Here is a 24,555-nt window from a genome sequence, read left to right on the forward strand (position 1 = left end):
GAAGGCAGAAGGAATTATCACTGCCCCTCCAGCCTGCTGCCCATGTTCCAGCACTAGGCAGTCACCTCCATGTTCAGGAGACCTCAAGCAGCCTTGAACTGGCAGCTGAGGATTTCTGGAGTGCTGAAGAAGCCCAAGTTGGCATAAACCCAACATATGCAGCACACCACCACCTGCTCTCTTCACCTTCAGCATAAGGGTGCTCTGAGAATGGGCCCCAGCCAGCCCCAGGGTCACAGAGCACCAAGGGAACTGACTGTCCCTCTGGGCAGCTGCAGCCAGGATAATATCTGAACAGAAGCCACAGTGGATTACGGCACATGTTCTGTTTGTTCATGAAAGGAACAATCCTGGTGGCATGATGTTTCTCTTTCAGTATCTCAGCTGTGTGAGGGAAGTGGGGAAAAAAGCCTTATTTTGTTTTCTATGGATATTTTATTAACAACATGGATATTAATGAGACTGTAATACCCTCTGCAACTCCCTGAGAGGAGGTTGGAGTCAGGTGGGGGTTGGTCTCTGCTCCCAGGCAACAGCAGCAGGACAAGAGGGCACAGACTCAAGCTCTGCCAGGGGAGGGTTAGGTTGGATATTAGGAAGAGATTTTTTGCAGAGAGAGTGCTCAGGCATTGGAATGTGCTGCCCAGGGAGGTGGTGGATTCACCATCCCTGGAGGTTTTCAAGCTGAGACTGGATGTGGCACTTAGTGCCATGGGCTAGTGACCACAGTAGGGTTGGACTGATGATCTTGGAGGTCTTTTCCAACCTGGTTGATTCTATGATGCTATGAAATGTGCCACATAAGCAAAGCCCTCCCAAAATGCAAACCAGTGGAAGTGATGCTCCAAAACATGGAGCATCCTTATCAACTTACGAAACAACCATATGTTTGCTAAGCATTGAATTGCACTCTTACCTTTGAGCTAATTCATAAAGTATTGTAACTTCTGTCCCTATTGATTCTCCTGCAAAGCAGAAACAGCTGATTAAAAACACATCCTGAGAGTTACAATGTTTTCCCCTTCATCTTACTCTATTTAAATACAGAATGGTAAATTAATGACAAATTAGAGAAGCCAACAGATACTCAACACACTGTGTATCTGTGTTAAATGCTGTATGTGAGCAAAACTATTTATAGCTAAGCAGCAAAGCAATAGCTTGTTCTGGAGTGAAAAAAAATTATTAGGGACCACAAGTGCTAGATTTTACAGCCTTGGTGTTGTAGTTAGCATACAGATGTGAAATAATTGTGCTGTAAGGCAAAAGGATTAAGTGGACATGCCATTACTTCTTCAATGAAAATCATGTAAGTAAAATTCTATAAAAACAATTCCATTGCACTTGGATTTTGTCCACCCAGAGCCAGGCTAAGCAGTTATCTCTAATAAAGGGGGGCACACAGGATTTAGCCTGCAGTGTTCTCTCTGGAACTGTGTATGAGCACAAGCACAGGAGACCTGGACTCAGACACTAATCTGCGTAAGGAAATGAGTTTTGTGGTGTCACCTTGGCTTCTCCTGCTTGAACACTTTTTGTGCAATTAAGCAAAAGTGGCAGGAAAGGGTTGCACAGCTGAAATTTCAGGGGAATGAACTGAAGGTCAGGATGGAAATGCAGAGACAGACGGTTGTTTATGCTGCTTCTTTACAGTCAATTCTTAGCACACTGGATGTTCTTTACAACCCTACAAACATCATTTTATTTTAATGTGTGATTCAATGCAACACCATTGTGTTAGATATATTGAATTGTCTCAGTTGTCAGGGACTTTTCAGAGTATATAGGATACCATCTGTTGGTTTAAAGGCATTTAATGTTTATTCACTACAGTCTTCTCATTTGCAATGCAAGGAATCTCTGTAGCCACCGAAATCGTTGAATACACTCAATCTTTTATTACCCTGCTATGACACACTGGCTGTAATGCCTTTTGCTCATCTACAGCTGCTTTATATGAGCAATCAAAACTGCAACATGCTGCTGAGATCTTTAATGAAAGGCAGCACACAGATCACGGCGTGGCTGGGCCCTGAAGAGGGCTGAACAAAGTCATCTTCCAGAGCCAATTTCAGGAGGATGTTGGGGGTCAGAGTCCTTATTTCAGGTGCCTCGAGTGTTTCACTGAAGATATCAGTTTTGCAGCTGACATCAGTGGAAGTATTGCTGCCTGTTTGGGTCAGCAAGAGCAATACTTATGAGGCCAGGGAAAGGTTTTTCTTGCTGAATTACTCCTGACAGCATCCCTTTTCCATCCCTTCTGTGCTACTCTCTTCAGGCTACAGACTGAAGGCAACACACAGGACGTGCTGCAGGACGTGCTCTTCCTTCAGGTGACAAATGTTGACTTTGATGCTCATTTCCCAAAACATGGCAGCAGTTTAGCTCCCTTTTATACAAGACAGGGTGCATTTCTTCACCAGCAGCAAGATGCAGGTCCCTTAAGAACATCACAGAATAGTTTAGCTTGGAAAAACCTCTTAGCTCATTGAGTTCCCTTTAACTAGAAAGGAAACAACACCCTTCCCATTTCGAGAACGTTAATATATCTGACAATAAGCACAAAATATTATTACTTACCATAGAGGAATTTCATTTCTAGCTTCTCAAACAACAGCACACTCTGATTCAGCTGCTCACGGAAACCTTCAGCAACATAATAATCTACATCACTGGCTTGGAGCAGCTCCTCAAAGGCTTTCACCAGGTTTGTCAGGTGCTGATGGTAAGCGACGCAGCCACTGCGAATCTCCTTAATTTGCTGGCATTGAAAGGAGAGTTCTCGAGCTTGGGAATGAACTAATGAATCATATCTGAGGAAAGGAAATTATCTGTAATTTTCTGGCCATAAATAACATTTCAATATAAATAAGAAGTGAATTAAGCTTCTATTCCTAAACTGTAATTTTATGTGACTCAATTTGCTTTTACAGCCACAATGAGAAATGGATTGTCAAGTGTTGAGCTTGGTATTTATGGGCGTAACTTGTGGGTTATTCTCCTTCACTTAACTGCTTCTTTTACAAGATGGGCCAAAACTAAGGTGGTGACTTGATGGTCTGCTTGGAAAGAACATGGATGGCAGCAAAGGTGCCTAATTAAATAATTTCAACTCAGATCAATTGCATTTATTTACTGAGTTTGCACTTGCATCTCCTTTATGCTGCCACTGCCTGTACCAGGTAAAGTTCTCTCTACAGAATCAAATATTAGTGGAAAGAAACAGAGAGAGGATCTGAAAAGATTCAGGGAATCAGACAAAATGTGTGATGGTGTGGGCTGTTATAGAATTTTTATTGCCATTTGTATAGGAAGAGATGTATTTTTTGAGTCTGTCACTTGTGACTCATGATGCTGTCCTAGACAGTGGCCATAAAAACCTCACAGCAATCCACACTGTCTCATTCTTTATTTTACAGTTAGGTCTTCCTTTGTAAAATGGATGAGGTATATTTTCAAGGTATGTAAATTTATATGGACTATGTAGCACAACTGTATTTTACAACAGGAAGACAGAGAGATACAATAGTCCACGTTGGTGGGTGCTCAGTGTCTCCAAGTATTTTTACTCAAGCACTTGGAAGGAAGACACAAGGTTGAATCCTTTTGTTTGTTACTTTCTGGCATTCTGCAGGCCCTCAGGACAGCACCAATATTAGAAGGAGAAAAAGGAGGGGTGAGTGTTAAAAAAGGTTTGGTCTTATGGGTCCCCATTCTGGGCCTGTGATTTGTACATACATAGCCAAAATGCTGCCCCCAGTCTTATGCAAAAACCTGATCCTTCCCAGCCTCCCATAAAGGATTTTCCAGCTTATGAGCTTATGCTATAAAATTTCATTCATTAATTTCTACATATATCTACTTTCCCATCCTTCCCAGGAAGGCACCACGGCACTCAACTGCGAAATGCGTCGTAACTAGAGCATAAACCTCTGATTTTACACATAAAGTCTGTTCACACAAACAGAAGGGCCAGGATGACTCTGCCAGCCAATTGCCCATGCAAACATTCCTGTCTTAAATGGGAGGCTCTATTTTCTTACACTTGTCACCTGAAAAACCCCTGAATGATGCAAAACTGAAATAGTTTGGTTCCAGAGGTCAGAGTGTCTCACAGGGAACAAGAGGAGCTGTGAGTGCTCACGAGAGGATGTCCTGCAGCAAAGAGAGTCATGGACTTGAGATGTGGGGAAAGACAAAGGTACTTGGCACAGGGTAGTTACAGATGATGATATGAGCTTATCAGGGGCAGATCTGTTGTAGGAAAACATTGGTTTTGTACTTTGAGGTGTCTTTTAACTCAACTTCTCAGTTACTTTATGCTAATGTTAGTAAATTTAGCCTTGGCTAGAACAACACACTTATGTGAATAAAATGACCTTCACATTACCTTCCTATGCTATTTCATATTGCTGTTTAGAAAATGGAACCTGAAACAGCAACAGCTTTACTCACTTGGATGATGTTTCTCCCAGTCTGCTCTGAAGGTGACACACTTCATCAAGATGAATATTTGCAACTCGCTCTTTTTCAAGTTCTGCCTCATTTGCCAACAGCAGCTCCTTAAGGTTCTGTGCTGCCCATGTGTCAGGTGCTTTCAAAGACTCTGAATTCCTCTTTTCAGTGTGGATCTCATAATCCATGTGATGGACTTTAGAAAGTGTTTTGATTTCTTGTGTATCTGTGTCTTGCACTTGTGTTACCAACCCTTCCCCGGGCAAGGCTGCATCACTCCCAACTCCATTGGGAACACCACTAAACAGGAGCTGGTCAGAGGTCTGCAACTGAAACAGGAACCTTTTGTACTTTTCAAGCTCAGACTTCATCTTCTTAACTCTTTGTTTCAACTCTTCTATATCCTCTATGGCTTCACAGTCATCGGGTGCATCTGTACTTGGTACACTCAGCTTGGGAGAGCACAGGAGCTTGGAGCCTGAACATGCAGTGGCTGAGTCAGTGTCCTCCTGTTCCATGGAATAACACTCCTCATCCATCTCTTCTAATGAACTCTGGCTATTCCCATTGCTAAGGTTATGATGATTTTGCATTTCTGAAAAACAGGAGGCTTATGTGTGAATATTAATATTTCTTTATCTGTCATTCTGTTCCTAACAGCACCAGAATGAGTTCATTTAATTCTGTAATAGCAGAATATAAATGCAGATAATTACAAGCTACACAATATTACTTTGGGACTTTTGACCTCTTTCTGTGATTTGCCCATTAATTCAATTTGCACACCAAATATTTCAAAGCCTTTACCACCTTTCAAATAAACAATACTCAAAAAACACCCACATGATCGAAAATTCCTTTTGCTATATTAGACACTGATGAAGCTCTTTCCAGCCACAAAGATGATCATAGAATCATAGAACCAACTGAAAAGACTTCCAAGATCACCAAGTCCAACCCTACTGTGGTCACAGGACCATGGCACTAAGTGCCACATCCAGTCTCAGCTTGAAAACCTCCAGGGATGGTGAATCCACCACCTCCCTGGGCAGCACATTCCAATGCCTGAGCACTCTCTCTGGAAAAAATCTCTTCCTAATATCTAACCCACTCAATCCCCTCATCCAAATCATCAACAAAGATATTAAAGAGAACTGGGCCCAACACTGACCCCTGAGGAACAGCACTAACCTCAAACATGAGGCACTGAGATAGACTCTATGACTTTACATGGCTCTTTCTAAAGCTTCCAATTAAATATTCTCCTTCTCCCTTCAAAAATCTATACAAAACCAATTGGAGCATAAAGTCGGTGGAATTTTTAAAAGATTATCAACAAAATAGTAAAATTTGAAGAAGGGGCTTTAATTTATTTTTAAAAGGGCACTAACCTCAAACATGAGGCACTGAGATAGACTCTATGACTTTACATGGCTCTTTCTAAAGCTTCCAATTAAATATTCTCCTTCTCCCTTCAAAAATCTATACAAAACCAATTGGAGCATAAAGTCGGTGGAATTTTTAAAAGATTATCAACAAAATAGTAAAATTTGAAGAAGGGGCTTTAATTTATTTTTAAAAGGTGTCCTAAACCAAACTCATTAAACTGTTTGGTGTTAAAGGTTTTATTGGCACGTTTGGCATGCACATCACATCCCTCAGGGGATTTTGTCACTCCTGAGCAATGCCATCACCCCAGTTCAGCCCAATAAAAGCCATATATTCCTCCACATAACCCATGTTTACAGCTCTGTGTATGCTGAGGGCTGTATGTGTAAGCAGCTAGCAAGAGGATTATTTTCTAGTTACCAGTAAATTAAATTTTCCCCTTCTATTAGTTCTGCAAAAGATCACCACGAATTAGAACTTCCCTTTTGAGAGCCATTCATTGATCTTTCAGAGGTCTTAATGCTTGCAGATTGGTTTCCTTGGAGAATTCAAACTCTCAGGTTCAGCTCTAAATCAGCACCAAATCTCAGGGGGAACAGCTCTGTATAAAGGCCCAAGTCAAGGCCAAGCACAAGAGAATAAAAGTAAATATAACTGAAAATCTGGAATAAAATGAAGCTGCAATATTAGGATATCATCACTCCCAGAGAAGCTGTGGCTGCTCCATCCCTGGGAGTGTTCCAGGCCAGGTTGGATGGGGCTCTGAGCAGCCTGGGCTGGTGGAAGGTGTCCCTGCCCAGGGCAGGGGATGGGATGAGATATCTTTACAGTCCTTCCAACCCAAACTAGGCAGCGATTCTGATTCCCTGGTTTGAAATCAAGGCTAGAGGATGTTCCCTGCACTACACATTGCTGCACGCCATTATGTGTGTCACTCATAAGGTGACCAAATCAGAGGAAAGAAATGCTTCCAGAAAATGCCTGGGTATGAATTCCAGAAGACACACTGATTCAGGGAATGCAACACTTCACTCATTAGCTTCTCCTCCTTCTCTACCACTTGGTTGCTGCAGTAAGATGATGTCCAAAAACCCAAATACTAGGTGAACTCTGAAATCCTGAGTCCAAGCAAACACTCCAGATAACAAACAGAGAAAATAGAACGTGAACTCTGAAATCCTGAGTCCAAGCGAACCCTCCAGATAACAAACAGAGAAAATAGAACCAGATATTAAGGAAGAAATATCTGTGATTAGAGCACTGGTTATAGTTTTTAATGAACCACTGCCCTTTCATTAGAGGAGGACTAATTAGCTTTCTGTGCATGTGTGTCCACACCCCCAAAGGGCACACATGGAGCATGACCTGCACACCAAAGGATTACAGGATTGGCCACATCCTCTGTACTCTACACAGTGTTAATCAGGTTATTCAAGCCCTTCCAAGAAAGACTAATGGATGATGCAGAAACATGGAAGACACTGTATTAAGCCTATTTACATTTTCATTAAATGATTCCATTAGGTTTCAACCTAGTTGAATGCCTTCAAATAATTCAGATAAGCAAAACTCTATCATTCAACCGCTTCGTTCCAATAGTTCAGAACTAGATGCAGAAGCAATAAGTAACAAACATTAAATTCAGAGAAGAGTTCAGAATTGAGGACATTAGCAACAGAGATCAGAGTCAGGCATACAACTCATTATTTTTCCTGGAAACCAAACTCAAATCTCCCTGCAGCCCTTCTGAAACCACAACCCTTAAAGTCCAACTCAGATTCCTAGAGCAATTAATCCATACAAGCTAAGAAAATAAAACTTAAACCCCAGAAATAATGGCAAGGGAGATGATTACTTGCAACAATTTACAACTTTGCACCACTCAGAAAAAACTAGAGTTTTAAAATCTCCGGTTTTTTTAAATACTCAACCATATAAATGCTCTACCTTGATGGTTCTGCTGATTTTTATTCACTGCATGTTCACTGATGTCCCCTGTGCCTGGATCAACACCTTGCAATTCCACCTGGATCTCACCATTATCCTGTCTAAGCAGCGAGTCAACTGGAGAAAAAAAAAATCAGTTGAGATAATTAAAAAACAAAACAAAACAAAACAAAAACCAAACCACAAAACAAAAACAACAAACAACCCACTAAACAAATCCAAACTTGGTTCTCTGACAATTTGGAAGAGGAAAATCTTTATTGGCTATACGAAAGTGTTTGCACATATTTGTAAAATACTTGAAGTAATCATAAGGATAACTACTGAGAAGGAATTGTAAAGGTTCCTACTAACAAATGAAGACAAACATTTGCGAGTTCTCTTTGTAATGTAACAGTGAATCAATTTTAGTGCATTTTTAAATGGTTTGGTTAAGCTTAGAGAAAAGGCTAAACAGTTTCTCCAATATGAGCATTGATCATAAACTAATCTTCTACAAGCTCCCATTGCAGCAAGTCTCAGAATTCCCAAGTGTGCAGCACAGCTGTGACCCAGGAGGAGGAAATCAGTGTGGAAACAGCAGGACTGAGGCTTCTGATTCATTTCAGGATCCAATCCACAGGTATTGCCCTTCTCAGAATTCTCCATGGATTTTGCACCCAGCAGAATGAATTGTTCCAGTCTCTTTACCTTAAGTACTTACAACAAAGTTGTGCCACATCTGTCCCTTAGCACAACAATGTCATCATGAACAAAGTCCCTGCAGCTCTGTGTCTGATGGGCTCACTCGCCCTCGGCTGAATCTGATTCTCAGTGTGACACTCCCTCACTCATCCTTCACATCTCTGCTCGCTTTTTAATCTCACTGCTAAGTGCAGCTTTATTTTTTTACCACTCCAAATCTTTATCTAATAATACCCATTGCTCTCTGTCTCACAATTTGTCATCCTTTGCTGATCCTGATACTTTGTCAACAACTGAGTCTAAATTAACCCAACCACCCTGGAAGCAAACATGGGTGACTTGACTGAGCAGTGGAATATTGGGAAAACTTCATTATGCAGCATAAACAAATAAGGTATTTTTATCCTCTCCTGTCTCCATCACAGACAGTTTTCATCAGACTTGGCATCCTACAGAGGAAACTTTTCACTTACCTAAACACTGACATCTATGTGTGCATGTGTGAGCACCCTGGGAATGGCATTTATTGCAGACTTTATGCCATTTCTATTGCACAAAAAGCTGGTTGCAGTTTTGTGGCAAAGAGAAAAGAAAAGGGTTGGGTTTTTTTCCAAGATCTTTATGTATTTGCCTACTCAAGAAACTCCTAAGATTCAGCAGCATTGTAGATATCGGAAGATGACCTGGTTTTCCTTTCTCCTACAAGGAAGATGTCACTGCTCCAAGCAACACAAGTCACTGTGTCTGCTCATTATTTACCTCTCTCTGATGTGCTTCCCTGTGCAGGCTCTTCTCCAAGGGTTTCAGCTACAGACTCCTCCAAGAACTCTCCATTAGGTTGTGCCTCAAATGGTTTGGTTTGTACTTCACAAGCTTTCAGACCTTCACAAGGTGCTCTGGTGTGACACTGTGGTTTTGAGTCTGACTTCTGCATCCAGGAGCTCACAGGCACATTTCCTCCTGGTCTGGAGGATTTTAAGAGCACAGGCAAACGGGACTTCTTGGGCAGGTAGGCAGAGGCAGCCTGGAAAAGGCAGGAATAAAATGGGGAGTTGGTAGCTGGCAAGCAACAGTCATACAAAGGAAGTATAAACAAACATTCTGGAGAAAAATTCCTGTCAGAGCAGTCAGCTGTCACGTTAGGTTTGAAAATAAGATACCAATACCCTTGGCTATGTGAAAAAACAAACACTCAGAGAGGCAAAAACCCTCTCACTGCTACAATTTTCTGTAAGTACGAGCTGCTCATGCGTCCCAAGCCTCACAGTGACTGACTTGCAGCTCATGAAGCAAGACAGCAAATCCACCAGTGACCAGCCAAGGCTTTTAACCAGCAGGTGTACTGGTTAGCTCTGAGTTTGTGTCTGCCCTGGGAAAGCAGCTCCTCACCCAAACTGACCTCTCTCACTGCTACTTCCCACTCACACTACTATCATAAATATCTGCCAGCCTGGCAACTACTTCCCTTATATCCCTTTTTTTTCTAAACTTGAGGATTCTCCTCATTTTTCAAAAATTCCTGAGCTTATTCCCTTTCTTCTTTTTGTTTCTACTCAACAGACTTAAATTCCATAACTTTGAGGAAATCAACACAGCTTTGAGCAAATCAACCACAGAGGATATTTATCCTGTCATAGAGAAATTCTTTATGAACAAAAACAGTTTCTTCACCCACACACTCCATAAATGGCTTCTGCAGGATTCCCATTCCTTCCTGAAACAGACATTCTGTCATTAGATTTGGGGAAATCAAGTTTCTTAAGTCACTACATTTTAGCCTCGCTCCCATTCCTTCCTGAAACAGACACTCTGTCATTAGATTTGGGGAAATCAAATTTCTTAAGTCACTACATTTTAGCCTCGCACCTTTTGGAGGCTGCATAAAATAAATGCTCCTTATTTAAACCACACAGCATAAACCAGTGCTATGTCCCCAGAGAGAAAAGCATGCTATGTGCTGAGGAGAGTTATGGAACTGTGGGTAATAATAATAAAAATCAATAATGGCATGTTCAGAGAGATTTAGTTTGGGTTTTTTGCTGTTCATTTGCACTCGGTGTCCCGAGTCCCCTAATTCCCTTCACCACCCAATGTATTCTGAAATACCTTTCCACACTCACTTCTTAGCAATTATAGTCTTCACACCATTTAAAATAAGAAAAAGCAAGTTCCATTTTCCTAATGCCACACTCGATTCCTCCCGTCCATACATGAATACAATATCACTCCCAGGCAGAAAAATAAATCCAGAACCTGCTGCTAACTAAAGTGCATTAATAACACAGAGCCATTTCCAGCTGTCTCAGGGCTGTGGCACAGACACATATGTCACTGAGATTGCCCAAAGGCCAGTTCAGATGGCTACAGCAAAGTATTTATAAAAGCCATTCCAGACCTAAAGATACACTGTGTTAGTCCGGACAAGAAAGCTTTTAAAGCAACTGATCCTGGGATTGCATTGGGGTTACAACTGATTAAACCAGAGAGGAGTCTGGAAAATAGTGAATCAGAACAGTATATTGGAACTTAGGGAAAACAGGACCTTGGGGAAAAAAAAATAAAGAGAATTGCACAAAGAATAATAGAATGGTTTGGGTTGGAAGGACATTAAAGATCATCCAGTTCCACCCCCTGCCATGGGCAGGGACACCTTCCACCAGCCCAGGCTGCTCCAAGCCCCATCCAACCTGGCCTGGAACCCTCCCAGGGATGAGGCAGCCACAAATTTTCTGGTGTTCCTGGAGTCAGTTGCCTGGCTAACACCAACACAGGTGAAAGCACACGCACTCCTTCGGCCTCAGACCAGCCAAGGCACCGAGAAACAGGAGCAGCTATCACTGCACCAACAACCCAATACCAAACAGCCTGAGAACATTAACAACAGCCTGAGAGTATTTATTATTCTCTTTCCTCTCCAAACATAATTGTTTATAAGGTAGATTTACTGCCCATAAGGAAAGCTTGAAAGACTGAGAAGATACCTGAAGACAACTCTGGTAGATTCTACGTGTATAGTTTGATGAAACAAGACACTGTGAATTACTTAGGGTTTGACTTTTCAGGGGTATCATAACCTACTGCTAAGACTGGCATGAACTCTCTAGAGTGTTTGCCAGGCACCAACCATGCATGCCAAAGTTTTTCCCTTAAAATCCCACACTCCACCAGGAGGAATAGAACAAAGCCTTGACAACATCTCTTGGTTTACAACCCCTTCCTTCAGAAAAATGAATCCAAAAAGAACAAGCCAGAATAAAAATGAACTGCTCCTAATTGCTGGCTCACACAAATCTCTTGATCACTCAAGTCATGGAAACTATTCCTTGCAGATGGTGCTACAACATTCCCTATTAGCAGTGCAGAAAATCAAAAGCAATGCTCCCCTTTGTCTGCTCTGCAGGAGCCAAGATCTTCAAAGAGTTTTCAACTTCACTTCTATCACTGCTACTGAAACAATACACAGGAACTCTTTAGCAGACACTGTTTTCCCCACCTCTTTGCTTGGGATCACAGAGTGCCTGCAGACAGAAGGCTTGAAAACTGATTTGGCACCAGCAAGTTGTGTCTGTGCTCACACAACAGATTCTGTGCACTCAGGTTCCAAACCAACGTGACAAACTGCCCCACAGTTTTCTAGTTGTACTTCTGCTCATACTAACAGCAAGGCACGATGAGAAGATGTAATTAAAAGCCTAAAATTAAGAGTGTCTGGAAGTCTCCACTGACTCCTCACCAGCCTCTCCCAGACATGATGCAAGTCTGGAATTTTCCAGGACACATTGGCCATTTAGACCTAATCAACCAGCTCACACTGCTGACCATCAATGCACAAACACAAGGCAGCACAGAATGAGGCCATTATGCTATAAACTCTTTTTCCAAGAGCTGTAATATTTACTAGGATCTAGTCCCGGTGAGGATTGGAATTCAATTAATTAATGTTCCAAAGCACAGTGAAGTATGTGATGAAAAAGCTCTGAACATTAAGAACAATTATCTAAAATATATTTGGCTTACATCTCTTTTTCTAATTTTAAAAGTTACACAAAAGCAAGATTTAATATTAGAAATGAAACATATTTCTCCCTTTTATACATCTATTCCCTAAGTACAGAAAGAGAATAAACTTACTTCACTTGTTCTTGCAAGAAAAAGCCTTTCATGCCGTTCACCCTTCTTATACACATTTTCTTGCTGATGTTCTCTCTCTGCATTTAATCTTGAATATTTTGACTTTTCTTCTGAGGCTCCTTTTTTGCCTTCATGTTTGAATCTCATGACATTAGTCTCTAAAGTCATTGTTTGTGTAGCTGCATCTTTCAATTCCACTTTCAACAACTGAATATCCTTATTAATCTGTGCCACTGCATCTGGATAAAGCTTCTCTTTCCCATCAAAAGTTGATTTCAATTCTACTTGCTGCTTCAAGAATTTATTGACCTGCTTGAAATGTTTGAGTTCAGCTCTTAGTTGAATAACCATTTGCCTAAGATCTTTTTCATCCTTTTTCTCTATGTCTTCACTTGAACATTCTTCCTCTGTCGTGTTCAGATGATCTAACAGTTCATTTACAATTTTCATTTGTTCATGTCTGCTATAGTCAGGAAAGAGGAAAGAAAAGGCATGAATTCAGGTTCTTATTTAAGCAAACAAAAATACCTTCTAAGAAACTCTTCTGCTGTGTCGTGACACGTTTGAAATCCCGAGGAGGTTCCTTCTACTCACTAATGAATTACTCACTAATGATCAGAGTTTTGGAAACATTTTCACAACACAAATCATATCATAAATTATCTCATCATTACTTCTCTCCTATTTATGGCCATACATGCAGCCAGGCAGAAAGAGACCTTGGGAGTGTGGAGAGACAGGAGCTGAGCAGGAGCCACAGTGTGCTCAGGGGCCAAGAAGGCCAATGGCATCCTGGGCTGGAGCAGGAACAGTGTGGTACGCAGGACCAGGAGGTGATTCTGCCCCTGCACTCGGTGCTGGTGAGGCCACACCTTGAATCCTGTGCTCAGCTCTGGGCCCTCAGCTCAGGAGGACATTGAGGGGCTGGAGCAGGTCCAGAGCAGAGCAACGAGGCTGGGGAAGGGACTGGAGCACAAGTGCCATGAGGAGAGGCTGAGGGAGCTGGGGGTGTTCAGCCTGGAGAAGAGGAGGCTCAGGGGAGACTCATCACCCTCTGCAACTCCCTGACAGGAGGTTGGAGTCAGGTGGGGGTTGGTCTCTGCTCCCAGGCAACAGCAGCAGGACAAGAGGGCACAGACTCAAGCTCTGCCAGGGGAGGGTTAGGTTGGAGATTAGGAAGAGATTTTTTCCAGAGAGAGTGCTCAGACATTGGAATGTGCTGCCCAGGGAGGTGGTGGATTCACCATCCCTGGAGGTTTTCAAGCTGAGACTGGATGTGGCACTTAGTGCCATGGGCTAGTGACCACAGTAGAGTTGGATTGGTGATCTTGGAGGTCTTTTCCAACCTGGTTGGTTCTATGATTCTATGCTCTACTCTCCCTCTCTCCACTCATGAACAGACACTAAACCTCTGGTTTATGTAACACAGAAATATCAGAAATACAAATGGATTTTCAAAAAAAGTTTACTCTCTGCCTTCAAAATAAATTTATTCCAAAACCACAGGAGACTCTCGATCATAGAATGACAGAGTTTCCTGAGTTGGAAGGGACCCACAAGGATCATCAAAGCCCAACTCTTGGCACTGATGCTAAGTTTTTCTGAAAATCTATCCCTTCATGTATTTCTAATGTAACAGTGAAGATGGAAACTGGAAAAGCAACCAAAAGGCTGCAAAACCAGCTCAGTGCAGACCACAGAGCTGCCCCACAGACAACTAGTGGGTCATGGACAACAGTTTGGAAAGTGATGCTTTAAGAGAAACTGAAGCCAAATAAGAGGTATTTAAAGCATAAGCAAGTCTCAGACTCTACAGACAATTCCATGTGTCCCTGTTTGTGCCATTAAACATACAAACCAGCATTTTAAACAACTGCAATTGCATAGTTTAGCATTTGAAATGGTGGAAGCTAACTAGGCTTTTTATGGCTTTCTCTGGCATCTAATGCCATTAGTGAGAATTCAGTTATGCAAAGTAGAGGCTCATCAACAGCCAATCTGGTCATTTATACTTGAACACAGGAAAAATTACATACTAGAGTAGCAAAGATGATGGTGCTAGAATCCCTCAATAGCAGACTTTTAGGTAAAGTTAACAAATAAACAATCTTATCTATTCATCTTCTAAGGGAATAGTAGTATCTCCTCATTCACCACTAACTACTGCCTTGACAACTAACACCCTTTCTGCCTGCTGGGAGAGTTTTAACTAGTAATGTAAAAATATGAGTAAAGCCAAGTGCAGCATCTGAACAAAGAAACCAGGATTTGAGTTGTGTGACTCCATGGGATACTCTGCTCCCAGCACTGCTGACCACAGTGCATAGGGGAGGTCATTCCCATCACTCTCCAGAAACCACTGTGGCCAGCTGAAGGAACAGCCTTGACAGGCTGGAAAAAGTCATGTAATACTGTACATAGTCATTACAGTGGAGAGAATTGGGAAAGGAAAATGAGAATGATCTCCACCAGAGCCCTAATTCAGTTCTCAAGCAGAAGATTAAGTAGTGTAAGCATGAAATTGGGGGAAATTAGTCAGGGTATGTGGCTTTTCTAGATAGCCTTTTTTTTTGCTTGGTTTTGTCCAGTTCCTATGGAAATGAGCATTTTGGCTGGGAATTCATCAAACCAAAGTGTAACACACACACTTCAAAAAACACTGGTTACACTAGGGCTTGGACAGATTCAGTTACACAAGTGTTTTCTCCTGCATTAAAAGTGACCTAAGGAAGCACAAGATGGTTCATCTCAGCACAGTCCTACTGGACTACATTGGAATAACTGCAGGACTCCTTAAATTGCTGGCAGAGAGCAAACCTCATTCCAAGCAGTTCAGGTGAAATGGCAAAGGGCATTAAGCCTACAGGAATGTCCATTCAAAATTATCCCCATAAAGAGTCGTTGTCACTCCAATTCCTCCATCCTCACAACCTTTGGGTTCAAATTGAAGGAGGGGAAGTTTAGGTTAGATATTAAAGTTTTTTTCATGTGAGGGTGGTATGGTGAGACAACAGGTTGCCCAGGGACATGGTGGCTGTGCCAATCCTGGTGATGTTCAATCCAGGCTGGATGAGCCTTGAGCAACCTGCTCTGGTGGGAGGTGTCCCTGCCCAGGGCAGGGGTTGGGACTAGATGATCTGTAAGGTCCATTCCAACCCTTAATTCTATGATTCTATGATTGATTCTTGCACATCCCATTTTTACAGCAGTACAGTGTAGTCTCCACCACCTTTCACTGGCCTATGCTCTCAGTATTTGGGGTTTTGTAAAGAAAAATACCATTTCTTATCATCTGAACCCTTTAACTCCTCAGCACCCCATCCAGGAAACAATCAGTGCCTGCAGTAAAGTCTCTGTGTACCACTAACTTTGCAGAGTTTCCTTCTTGCAATGGGTTTTTCTTCAGGTTTTCTACCCATAGTATGTTTCCTAATTACTTAATTGCATGATAGACTAAAATGGCTCTGAAGGTACCTTGCCAATCTCTCAGGTAAATTAGACAGTGCCATTATCTAAATTCACTTTAGCAAAATTACTTCATTCTCTCCTCAAATGGAAATACTGTCAAAAGCATTGCACATTCCTCATACTTACGTCGATTCCAGCACAGATGTTCTATTTCCTCTTAAAAGAGACGTGAGCAAGTTCTCTTCTGTTTCATGTTCACTCATTCCTATTCTGCCCAAGTGTTTGGCAGTTGTATCATGCTCAAATTGAGGCTTAATTGGACTCCTATAATGTCTGTCTTTGCAGAAACTCTCTGAATAGCCTGATGGAGTTATCTGTTAAAAAATTGCAAACATTGTCTTATTACACAGGTATGTAATGTTCTATTAAATTCAGGGCTGTAATCTCTTTGTAATCAGGTTTTGTAATTCCTGATGCTCTTTATCTGCATTAAGAAGCATCCACAGACATTTCGCTGACTATTTATTAATAGAAAAACTAATTAACATCTATTCCATATGATTAATTCATAGTGATCAGTTGTTTAGTAAGGAATAAGAAGATTTCCCTGAAGGTCTTTATCTATGAAGAGGTATGAAACTTCTGGAATGTTGCCTGCAGACTGCAGCTAACATTTTATTAGTTCAGCTTTGAATTATCTGTATTTACAGTGCAAACTCTGTCCTGGGATCTCCCACTGCAAACCCTCATGGCCAGGACAGGATGCAATGGGAAGTATTTACAGCCTTTTTGTATGCAACACCCTAGAAGAGTCAAAGGAAATTTCTACCTGGGATCTCTCCAGTCATTCAAACTCCATTTAAACAATCAAAGTCTGTATCAATCACGTGAGAATTCAGTCTGGGCCCATTTGGATACAATTTCCATCAGCAGCAAGAGGTGAAGGTGTTTAAGAGCCAAGAGAATCTTTGTAGTACATCACTCACCTGTTTATCCACCTCACAAGGGAAATCCAAAGATACTTGAAGGCATACCTGGTAAATAAGCAGAGAAATTACAAATTACATCACTGTTCTTCAATATTCCTAACCAAAATGTCTCACTTTATGTCTATTTTAGCATGTTACAACTCTGAAACCAAAAAAGTTCAACTTTAGTTGCACTCAGTGACCCTCTGAAGTCCCTTGCAACCTGAATTTTTTATGATTCCATGGTGCTTTATTATTACACCAACTAGAATAAGAGGACAACAGGTTCCTGTGTGTATGATAATGGAGTCTAAAGTTACCAAGACATCAAGTAATCCAACCTTGAAGAAGGATCTTTTTTCTCAATCTCAACAGCAAGTGAATCTCGTGCAATCTGTACTATAGGCCTGAGTGCAATGGAGGCAGAAAAATCAGTATATGTGTGTGTAAACCAACACAATTTCAAGAGACTCTGTCCTCCTCATCCAGGATGACAATGAGTACTGGAACAAGAGAAACAAGGAGCAGAATGAAAGGTGTTCTGACTGCAAAGCCCTAGGAGCAGAAAAACACAGGAAAATCTATCCTATCTTTAGGATAACAATTAGTTGAAAGCAAATATACCAAGGAAAACGTTTTGTTTGCAAAGGACTTTGTGTTCTAAGAAGTATGAAATTTTAAAGGCATGCAGAGAAGAGAGCACTGTAACATAATGTACCCTGAGCACAGTCCTACCTGACTGACCCTGTCACAAAACTGACTGTTCTGCATCTTCCTGCCATTGTCACCATCTTCAGTCTGCAGCACAGGCTCCTCTGTTATTTCAAGACACTACACAAAGTATGGAATGACGTGAAAATGTAGCACAAAAAAAAAATTACTGTGATATGAAACATGCATAAATAAGTCAGTGACATGTCTTAAAAGAAAAATAAAAAAAAGCCTGTAATACAAAGTAACAAACACTGAATTAGATTTCTTCAACAGGATCAGAGAAAATTAATATATATACCCCAGGAATGACTCAGATCAAATAGAGTGAACCTTTATCTTGTGCATGCCTTCGTTTTTATTTAACCCTTTCTTCTCAGAATTTATAAAACCAGTTAACCTTTTGTGGCAAAGGACCTCTGTATGTATCCTCAGTTGTGTTCTCATTGTGCCTGTTTTACTTCCCAATTTCCAGGATTTATTTTCATTTGCTACACAATTTAGGCTCTTCTCCAGCATCTAAGAAATAGATGCTTTTAAAACTAAGCACATGTGGCTTGCTGTACACTAAAAAGATTTACTGAAGGTTACAATCTGCTGTGTCTTGCCTAAATTTGCCCATTTGTAGCAAACGGTGCCAAATCATCTTTTACTCTCTGTTTTCCACAGGACCCAATACCTCTCTCATCACTAATATTGCCTGAGCAAGGAGGAGGAGGAGGACTCAGCTTTTTTAGGAGCAGAACTCAAGTTCCTGACATCAGCATTACTGACAGCTAGGCCAGAACCACTTTGTTTTGCTGGATGTTACATCCTGGTACAAGAGAGGAGATCACAGAATCATAGAATCAACTGGGTTGGAAAAGATCATCAAGTCCAACCCTACTGTGGTCACTAGACCATGGCACTAAGTGCCACATCCAGTCTCACCTTGAAAACCTCCAGGGATGGGGAATCCACCACCTCCCTGGGCAGCACATTCCAATGTCTGATCACTCTCTCTGGAAAAAATCTCTTCCTAATATCCAACCTAACCCTCCCCTGGCAGAGCTTGAGTCTGTGCCCTCTTGTCCTGCTGCTGGTTGCAGAACTGCTGCCCCAGGATCACATGCTGGAAAGTTCTGGCTCACTGCACATCAGTCCCATTGCAGATAAACAGGATTCTGTGAGCAGAGTTATTTCTGCTTCCTAAGAACACTGGGAATGGAATGCATGTGTGGGGTTTGATTTTTTAATTGAGTATGCATAGAATATATGTGTATATATATGTACATGAAATTAATGAGAAAAACCTTTTTATCTCCCAATCCCTTGCAGTATAAGCAACTCTAATGGCTTTAAGTATGAATTTTAAAAGGCAGAAACCGGATGGTGCAGCATATTAATATATTTGCCTTTTACAATTAGAAATCTATATGGAAAAACTGTTCCCAGGCCAGTATTTGGTTTAATAAGTGAAGATTCTTAGAATGAAACTACTAGGTAACTCCAACAGGTTATAAATATACTGTTACAACAAACTGCAGGTTGAGCCTGGTCCTATGGTCCTGTGCCTGAGAGGCTGAACAGAAACTTTCTGTGCTCCAAGGAATACAATCTAATGTGCAACAGAATATTAAAAGAAGGTAAGTGTCTTAAGGCCAGAAAAATAAGTCTACCAAGAATAAGTTGCCTGTTTTAAAGTATTTCCTTGGAGACTAAAAACCTGGAGAATGTTTTTCCTAAATGAACCACTGATATGCTTGGTTTGCAGAGCTCCCCAGAGCCCTGGAGGCTGGAATCACTGGGGCTGCTTCTCTCTGAGAAAGCAGATGTTCAGAGGACAGTGCAAAAACAACCTTTTCCTCTCCTCCTGCTCCCTCCCAGCATGAACACGAAGCCAAGAAGCAGAGGACTAGATGCTGTCAGGCCCTGCAGAGGCACCAACATGCACATTCATCTGATTTGTGCTCCAGCTTTGGGAAAGAAAAGGATGGGAACATTTTAAGAACCCAAGAAAGATACATCTTCCTGTGTCTGTCCAAATTCCTCTCAAAACACATATGTTACTGCCATCCCAGCACTACCTGCCAACAAAGTCTAGCTCAAAACCCACACAAAAACAGAACATAGGGAGGGCTGACAGTGGTTATTAATATGCTAAACACACTGTTGTCACAATCCATAACCTGAAATCCAGGTTGTTATTTCCTGCCAAGACTGATAAAATGATACCTTTTAAACGAATAACTTTTAACTAAAAATCATAGAATCATAGAATCAACCTGGTTGGAAAAGACCTCCAAGATCACCAGTCCAACCCTACTGTGGTCACTAGCCCATGGCACTAAGTGCCACATCCAGTCTCAGCTTGAAACCCTCCAGGGATGGGGAATCCACCCCCTCCCTGGGCAGCACATTCCAATGTCTGAGCACTCTCTCTGGAAAAAATCTCTTCCTAATCTCCAACCTAACCCTCCCCTGGCAGAGCTTGAGTCTGTGCCCTCTTGTCCTGCTGCTGTTGCCTGGGAGCAGAGACCAACCCCCCCCTGACTCCAACCTCCTGTCAGGGAGTTGCAGAGGGGGATGAGGTCTCCCCTGAGCCTCCTCTTCTCCAGGCTGAACATCCCCAGCTCCCTCAGCCTCTCCTCATGGCACTTGTGCTCAGTCCCTTCCCCAGCCTCGCTGCTCTGCTCTGGACCTGCTCCAGCCCCTCAATATCCTCCTGAACTGATCCTCTCACTTTTGAGCTCCATAGTACTATTGCCACTCTGGCACAGCTTCAAATATTCTATTTCTAATATTTCCCTCTCCTATTTCCTTTCACAGAATTTTGAGGTTTATTCCTATTTTCCAAACTTTAGTATTTGTCAATATACATCTAATCTCTTCTTCGGTGAGTAGCTCTGTACTGAAGCAGGAGCACACAGGATCCTGTCACCATCATCCCAGCACAGGACAGGAATTCCTCTGGAATTAACTGCGGCATCCATGGGGATGCATCACCCTCTGCAGGATAATGAGCCAAACTGCTCCTATGGACTCTGGGAAGCGCAGGCACTCGGAAAGGGATTGCCCAGGAGCTCTGGATGCTACTGACAAGAAAAGACATTATTTCAATAAAACCGTGGCACTCCTGGAGGTCTATTTCTAATTTAAAACACATCTCAATTAAAGGCAGCCTGAGTATGCCTTAAAACTGTAAAAGCAACAATATTTGGTGAGTGCTGCTGATTGTCCCAGACATGAGCCTTTTCCCAAGTCCTGCCGAAAAACCATCGACAGCACAGCCCCAGTTCTTGAATCAGGCAGTTCCTACATGTAACTGCCTCAAAAATATTCCCAATCTTGTTCTTTTAATCCCGAAATTCAAGGCACAACATACCAGCACCATCACTACTCCTTTCACATTTTTCCCTTCCTGTTCATTCTGCACAACAGCAGAACTGACAGCAAAATCCACAACAGAATACAAAGACAAGCACTGCCAGCCACACTTCAAGTCACATTTTCCTTCCAAGCTGGAAGGGTCACTAGAATCTCCCAGAGCCTCCTGAACACCCTTCACCACTCACACATAGTAACAGCACCCAAAATGCTTCTCAGTGAAGTATTTTGCCAAACCTCTTCTTCCCCACAGCTAAAAACAGACTCAGCTTTGGGGAAAGGAATGAAAACCTCCAGCAAGGATTATTTCCTTGCACCTCTCATCAAACTACCACAGTGCTGGCCCCCTCATCTACAGCCACACATTTAGGGGACCTGAAGTGCTGTTCTCTTTCCTGGCTACAATGAACTCTCATTGTTTTGTAGATACAAAGGAGAACTGAACTAAGCTCTTACAGAATCAGACCCAACATGAGAATGACTCTGCAACAACAAACAGCCTTTCAGTAGTAACTAAAATGTTGTACATTTTTTTCTTTGTAAAATTAACTATTTCCTTCCTTTTCGATTGACAAAACAGACAGATCATAGACCCTGTGATCAATATTTAAATGAGCATGTTGTTTCCTTAAAACCAACTTGACACATCACCGAGCACTTGCACTGAGCTGATTCTCTGTTGTGCTAACATGTTAAAGTTGTTTACATCATTAATTTAAACAGTTATCATAAGGAATTAGCCACCTCAGCCCCAAGGGCCTCACACTCAGTCTGCACTGATGTGAGTGACTCCACAAGGTACATCAGATCAGAGTCAGACTCACTACTTTAAAACAACAACCCTACCTCTCTGTGGTTTAGTATTTTCAGTGCCTCCTTCCCTTGAGACTCTGCTGTACAACATCCAGACTGTCTTTGCTTAAGTTCTTGGTTAATTGTCTGCAGTTCCTTAACCATCAGCAGCAGGTCAGTCACCTAAACAACCAAAGGGAGAACAGCAAAACTGTTAACATCCAAACTAGCATGAAAATAAATGAGGATCTATAAATCACCAGCAAAATCCAAACTGGGGAGATGGAAAGACTGAGTTTGTGTATCTGCTCATGAAGTTATCTCCCTGTGTATGGCAACAGATATGTATTTGTGAGTTAGTGTTCAAGGAATCTTACCCTGTAAGACTGTAGTTATTAAGCTCAGGTAACAAGTTTCAGAACTCAGTGGCAAGAGAAAACCTGAGGGTACCTCACACCAACTGCTGATTTGAGAAGAAATGTTTTAGTGCAAGAGAAAACAGCATTAGAGGGAAATGGCATTTGGAGACAACCTGCTCTCCTGTCTCCAAGCCCCTTTATGAGCCATTCTGAGCAGTTTCACAGGTACAGAATCTGAATGGACAGTCATGTGCAGAATTGCTGAACAGATATTAGGCACAAACCCATGTAGGGTATCAAGAAGGCAACACTTGCAGAAGGTTAAATGTTCAGATCAGCTTTCAGGCACACAAACCCTCTGTTCCAGTAAGAAATGATTTTCAAACATCTTCTGCTAATGAGCGTCCCTGAACCTCCTGAAGGGAATGTGCTCAGAGATAAAAGTGGTGTAACTCCAAAATGGCACTGGGACACAATCTGGGGCTTTTTTAGTGACACCTGTTCAGCATGAGGCAAATTTCCTTCCTTCAGATTACAACATGAGCACCTGCCTACAACTCAGCTGGCCCTGAGAAATATAAAACTTTGCTTCTGTTCACTCCCAACCAACCATAAGCAAAATAATTCCTTGTCATAAATTGGTGCATGGATCAGAGGTCACTGCACAGGATAAGAACAAGTTTCTGAGCTCCAGTACTGATTTATTGTTTGACAATGGTCTGCACCTTTCAACTCTGCGAGTTTCAGGTGTTCTTAGGTAGAATGGAAACACCATTAACTACCTCAGGGTTACTTTATAACACACCCTATTTACCAAAACAGTTACAAATCCTAGGATGGAGTGTGCTATGCAGAAGGATCAATTATAGACATCATCATTTTCATGGTTAATAAAGGTGCATGAAATACACATTGAAATACCCAACACACAAACTTCTCTTTGGAGCTGGTGTAGTTCATGATGCCTGAAATATGGCTTTGAGTCCAAAACCTGAGTCCAGCTGTCTAACTCCCAGAAAACCTTGGCAGGAAGCCACTCACCTTTCAGCTGATTCTGAAGCTCATGTGGTGTGACTAAATAGTCCATAAAAGGTGGGTCACAAACCACAGAGATGAGAATTTCACATCCTTTCAGAACTACCCAACTGTGCCTAAATAAATGTTTCTGTGAGAGATACAGCAACTATAATCAAAGCAGAATTAAGCCATTACAAACAGTAAATAATAAAACAGATCAATACCTTTTTCTTAAGTTCTTCAAGAGACAGATGGTCTATCCCTAAGCTTAAATGATCTTGCTCTCCTAAACAGATACTCATGTAAGATGTTTGATCTCCACAGAAAGACACTGTTTCATCTGCCAAAATAACCAAGGCCAGGCATTAGTTCAGAAACTATTTGCAGCAGAACAGAGCAGAAAACGCACAGACAGGACTTTTCCCTCAGAACCTTCCAGTAAGTCTGTGGGAGGCCAGTTAAAATGCTTCGTTCCTAAAATAAGCTTTCTGTCTAATTGAAAAAATGTTGTCCTCATATTTCTTTGTGCTGCTGACACACAGACATGCTGCAGTCTCTGTGGCTGCATTTTCTGTGGTTATCAGCACGGGCTGTGAGCGTAATTCTGAATTAGAATTTGCATATTTAGCACTGCAATTAGAAAGAATTTTAGGCAGGATAAGTTAGGCATGAACAGTTATTCTGGTTTAACTATATTTTTATGAACATGAACTCAAGGTCTCAAGGCAAAATGCCAGGTTAGACAAAGTTAATGAATTTATTTTGCTTTTGGGTTAAAAGATTGCAGTAATTGAATTGAAAATAGCTACTTATTAATTTCCTCTGTGACTGCAGGAATCACTTGTTATGTTTCAATAAACACCTGTTTATTTGCAATATAGATGACAATTAATTCTATAAATATAGCTCATTAGAGAGGGAGAAAGCATAACTAAATTAGGACAAAGAAGAGACAGCCAAATCCAACTCTCAGCTCTGACACAGATCCCAAACTCACAAATCATTCCTAATTTTCTTAGCCTTCATTCCCAGCAGCTTCACCCTCAACACAACCACTTGAGAACTCAGAAGTATCCACAAGACCCTCTGGCCCACCCTGGTTGTTCATCATCTCTGGGGTTTTGAGGTGAGGAACTCTGAAACAGCTGAAGTTTACCTTTTGTCACTTATCAGAGCTGTCAAGGGAGTGATGCTAAAATTGAAAAATCTAAGTTGAAAGGGGTAAGTGAACAGGCTTTATTGTTATTTATATATCCCCTATGGAATAAACCAGATACATCTTGTACATATGCACTAAACTATATTTAACAGTGCCCACTTAACATTAT

The 24,555-nt window shown here is 41.6% G+C and overlaps 1 protein-coding gene across 1 annotated transcript in view; it reads right to left on the reverse strand.

Moving 5' to 3' along the window:
• CDK5RAP2 (CDK5 regulatory subunit associated protein 2) overlaps nt 1–24,555 on the reverse strand; it is a gene marked incomplete at both ends in the record, with an annotated part of 64,923 nt that overhangs the window by 10,148 nt on the left and 30,220 nt on the right. The window contains 11 exons of the mRNA XM_009085248.1: nt 917–965; nt 2,581–2,813; nt 4,456–5,050; nt 7,792–7,908; nt 9,235–9,499; nt 12,607–13,069; nt 16,201–16,388; nt 17,001–17,048; nt 17,718–17,813; nt 21,906–22,034; nt 23,452–23,567. Of these exons, the coding sequence (XP_009083496.1) occupies nt 917–965; nt 2,581–2,813; nt 4,456–5,050; nt 7,792–7,908; nt 9,235–9,499; nt 12,607–13,069; nt 16,201–16,388; nt 17,001–17,048; nt 17,718–17,813; nt 21,906–22,034; nt 23,452–23,567 (2,299 nt within the window). The remainder of the gene's footprint in view (nt 1–916; nt 966–2,580; nt 2,814–4,455; nt 5,051–7,791; nt 7,909–9,234; nt 9,500–12,606; nt 13,070–16,200; nt 16,389–17,000; nt 17,049–17,717; nt 17,814–21,905; nt 22,035–23,451; nt 23,568–24,555) is intronic.

Source organism: Acanthisitta chloris, unplaced genomic scaffold (assembly GCF_000695815.1).
Source record: "Acanthisitta chloris isolate BGI_N310 unplaced genomic scaffold, ASM69581v1 scaffold8772, whole genome shotgun sequence".
Taxonomy (NCBI): domain Eukaryota; kingdom Metazoa; phylum Chordata; class Aves; order Passeriformes; family Acanthisittidae; genus Acanthisitta; species Acanthisitta chloris.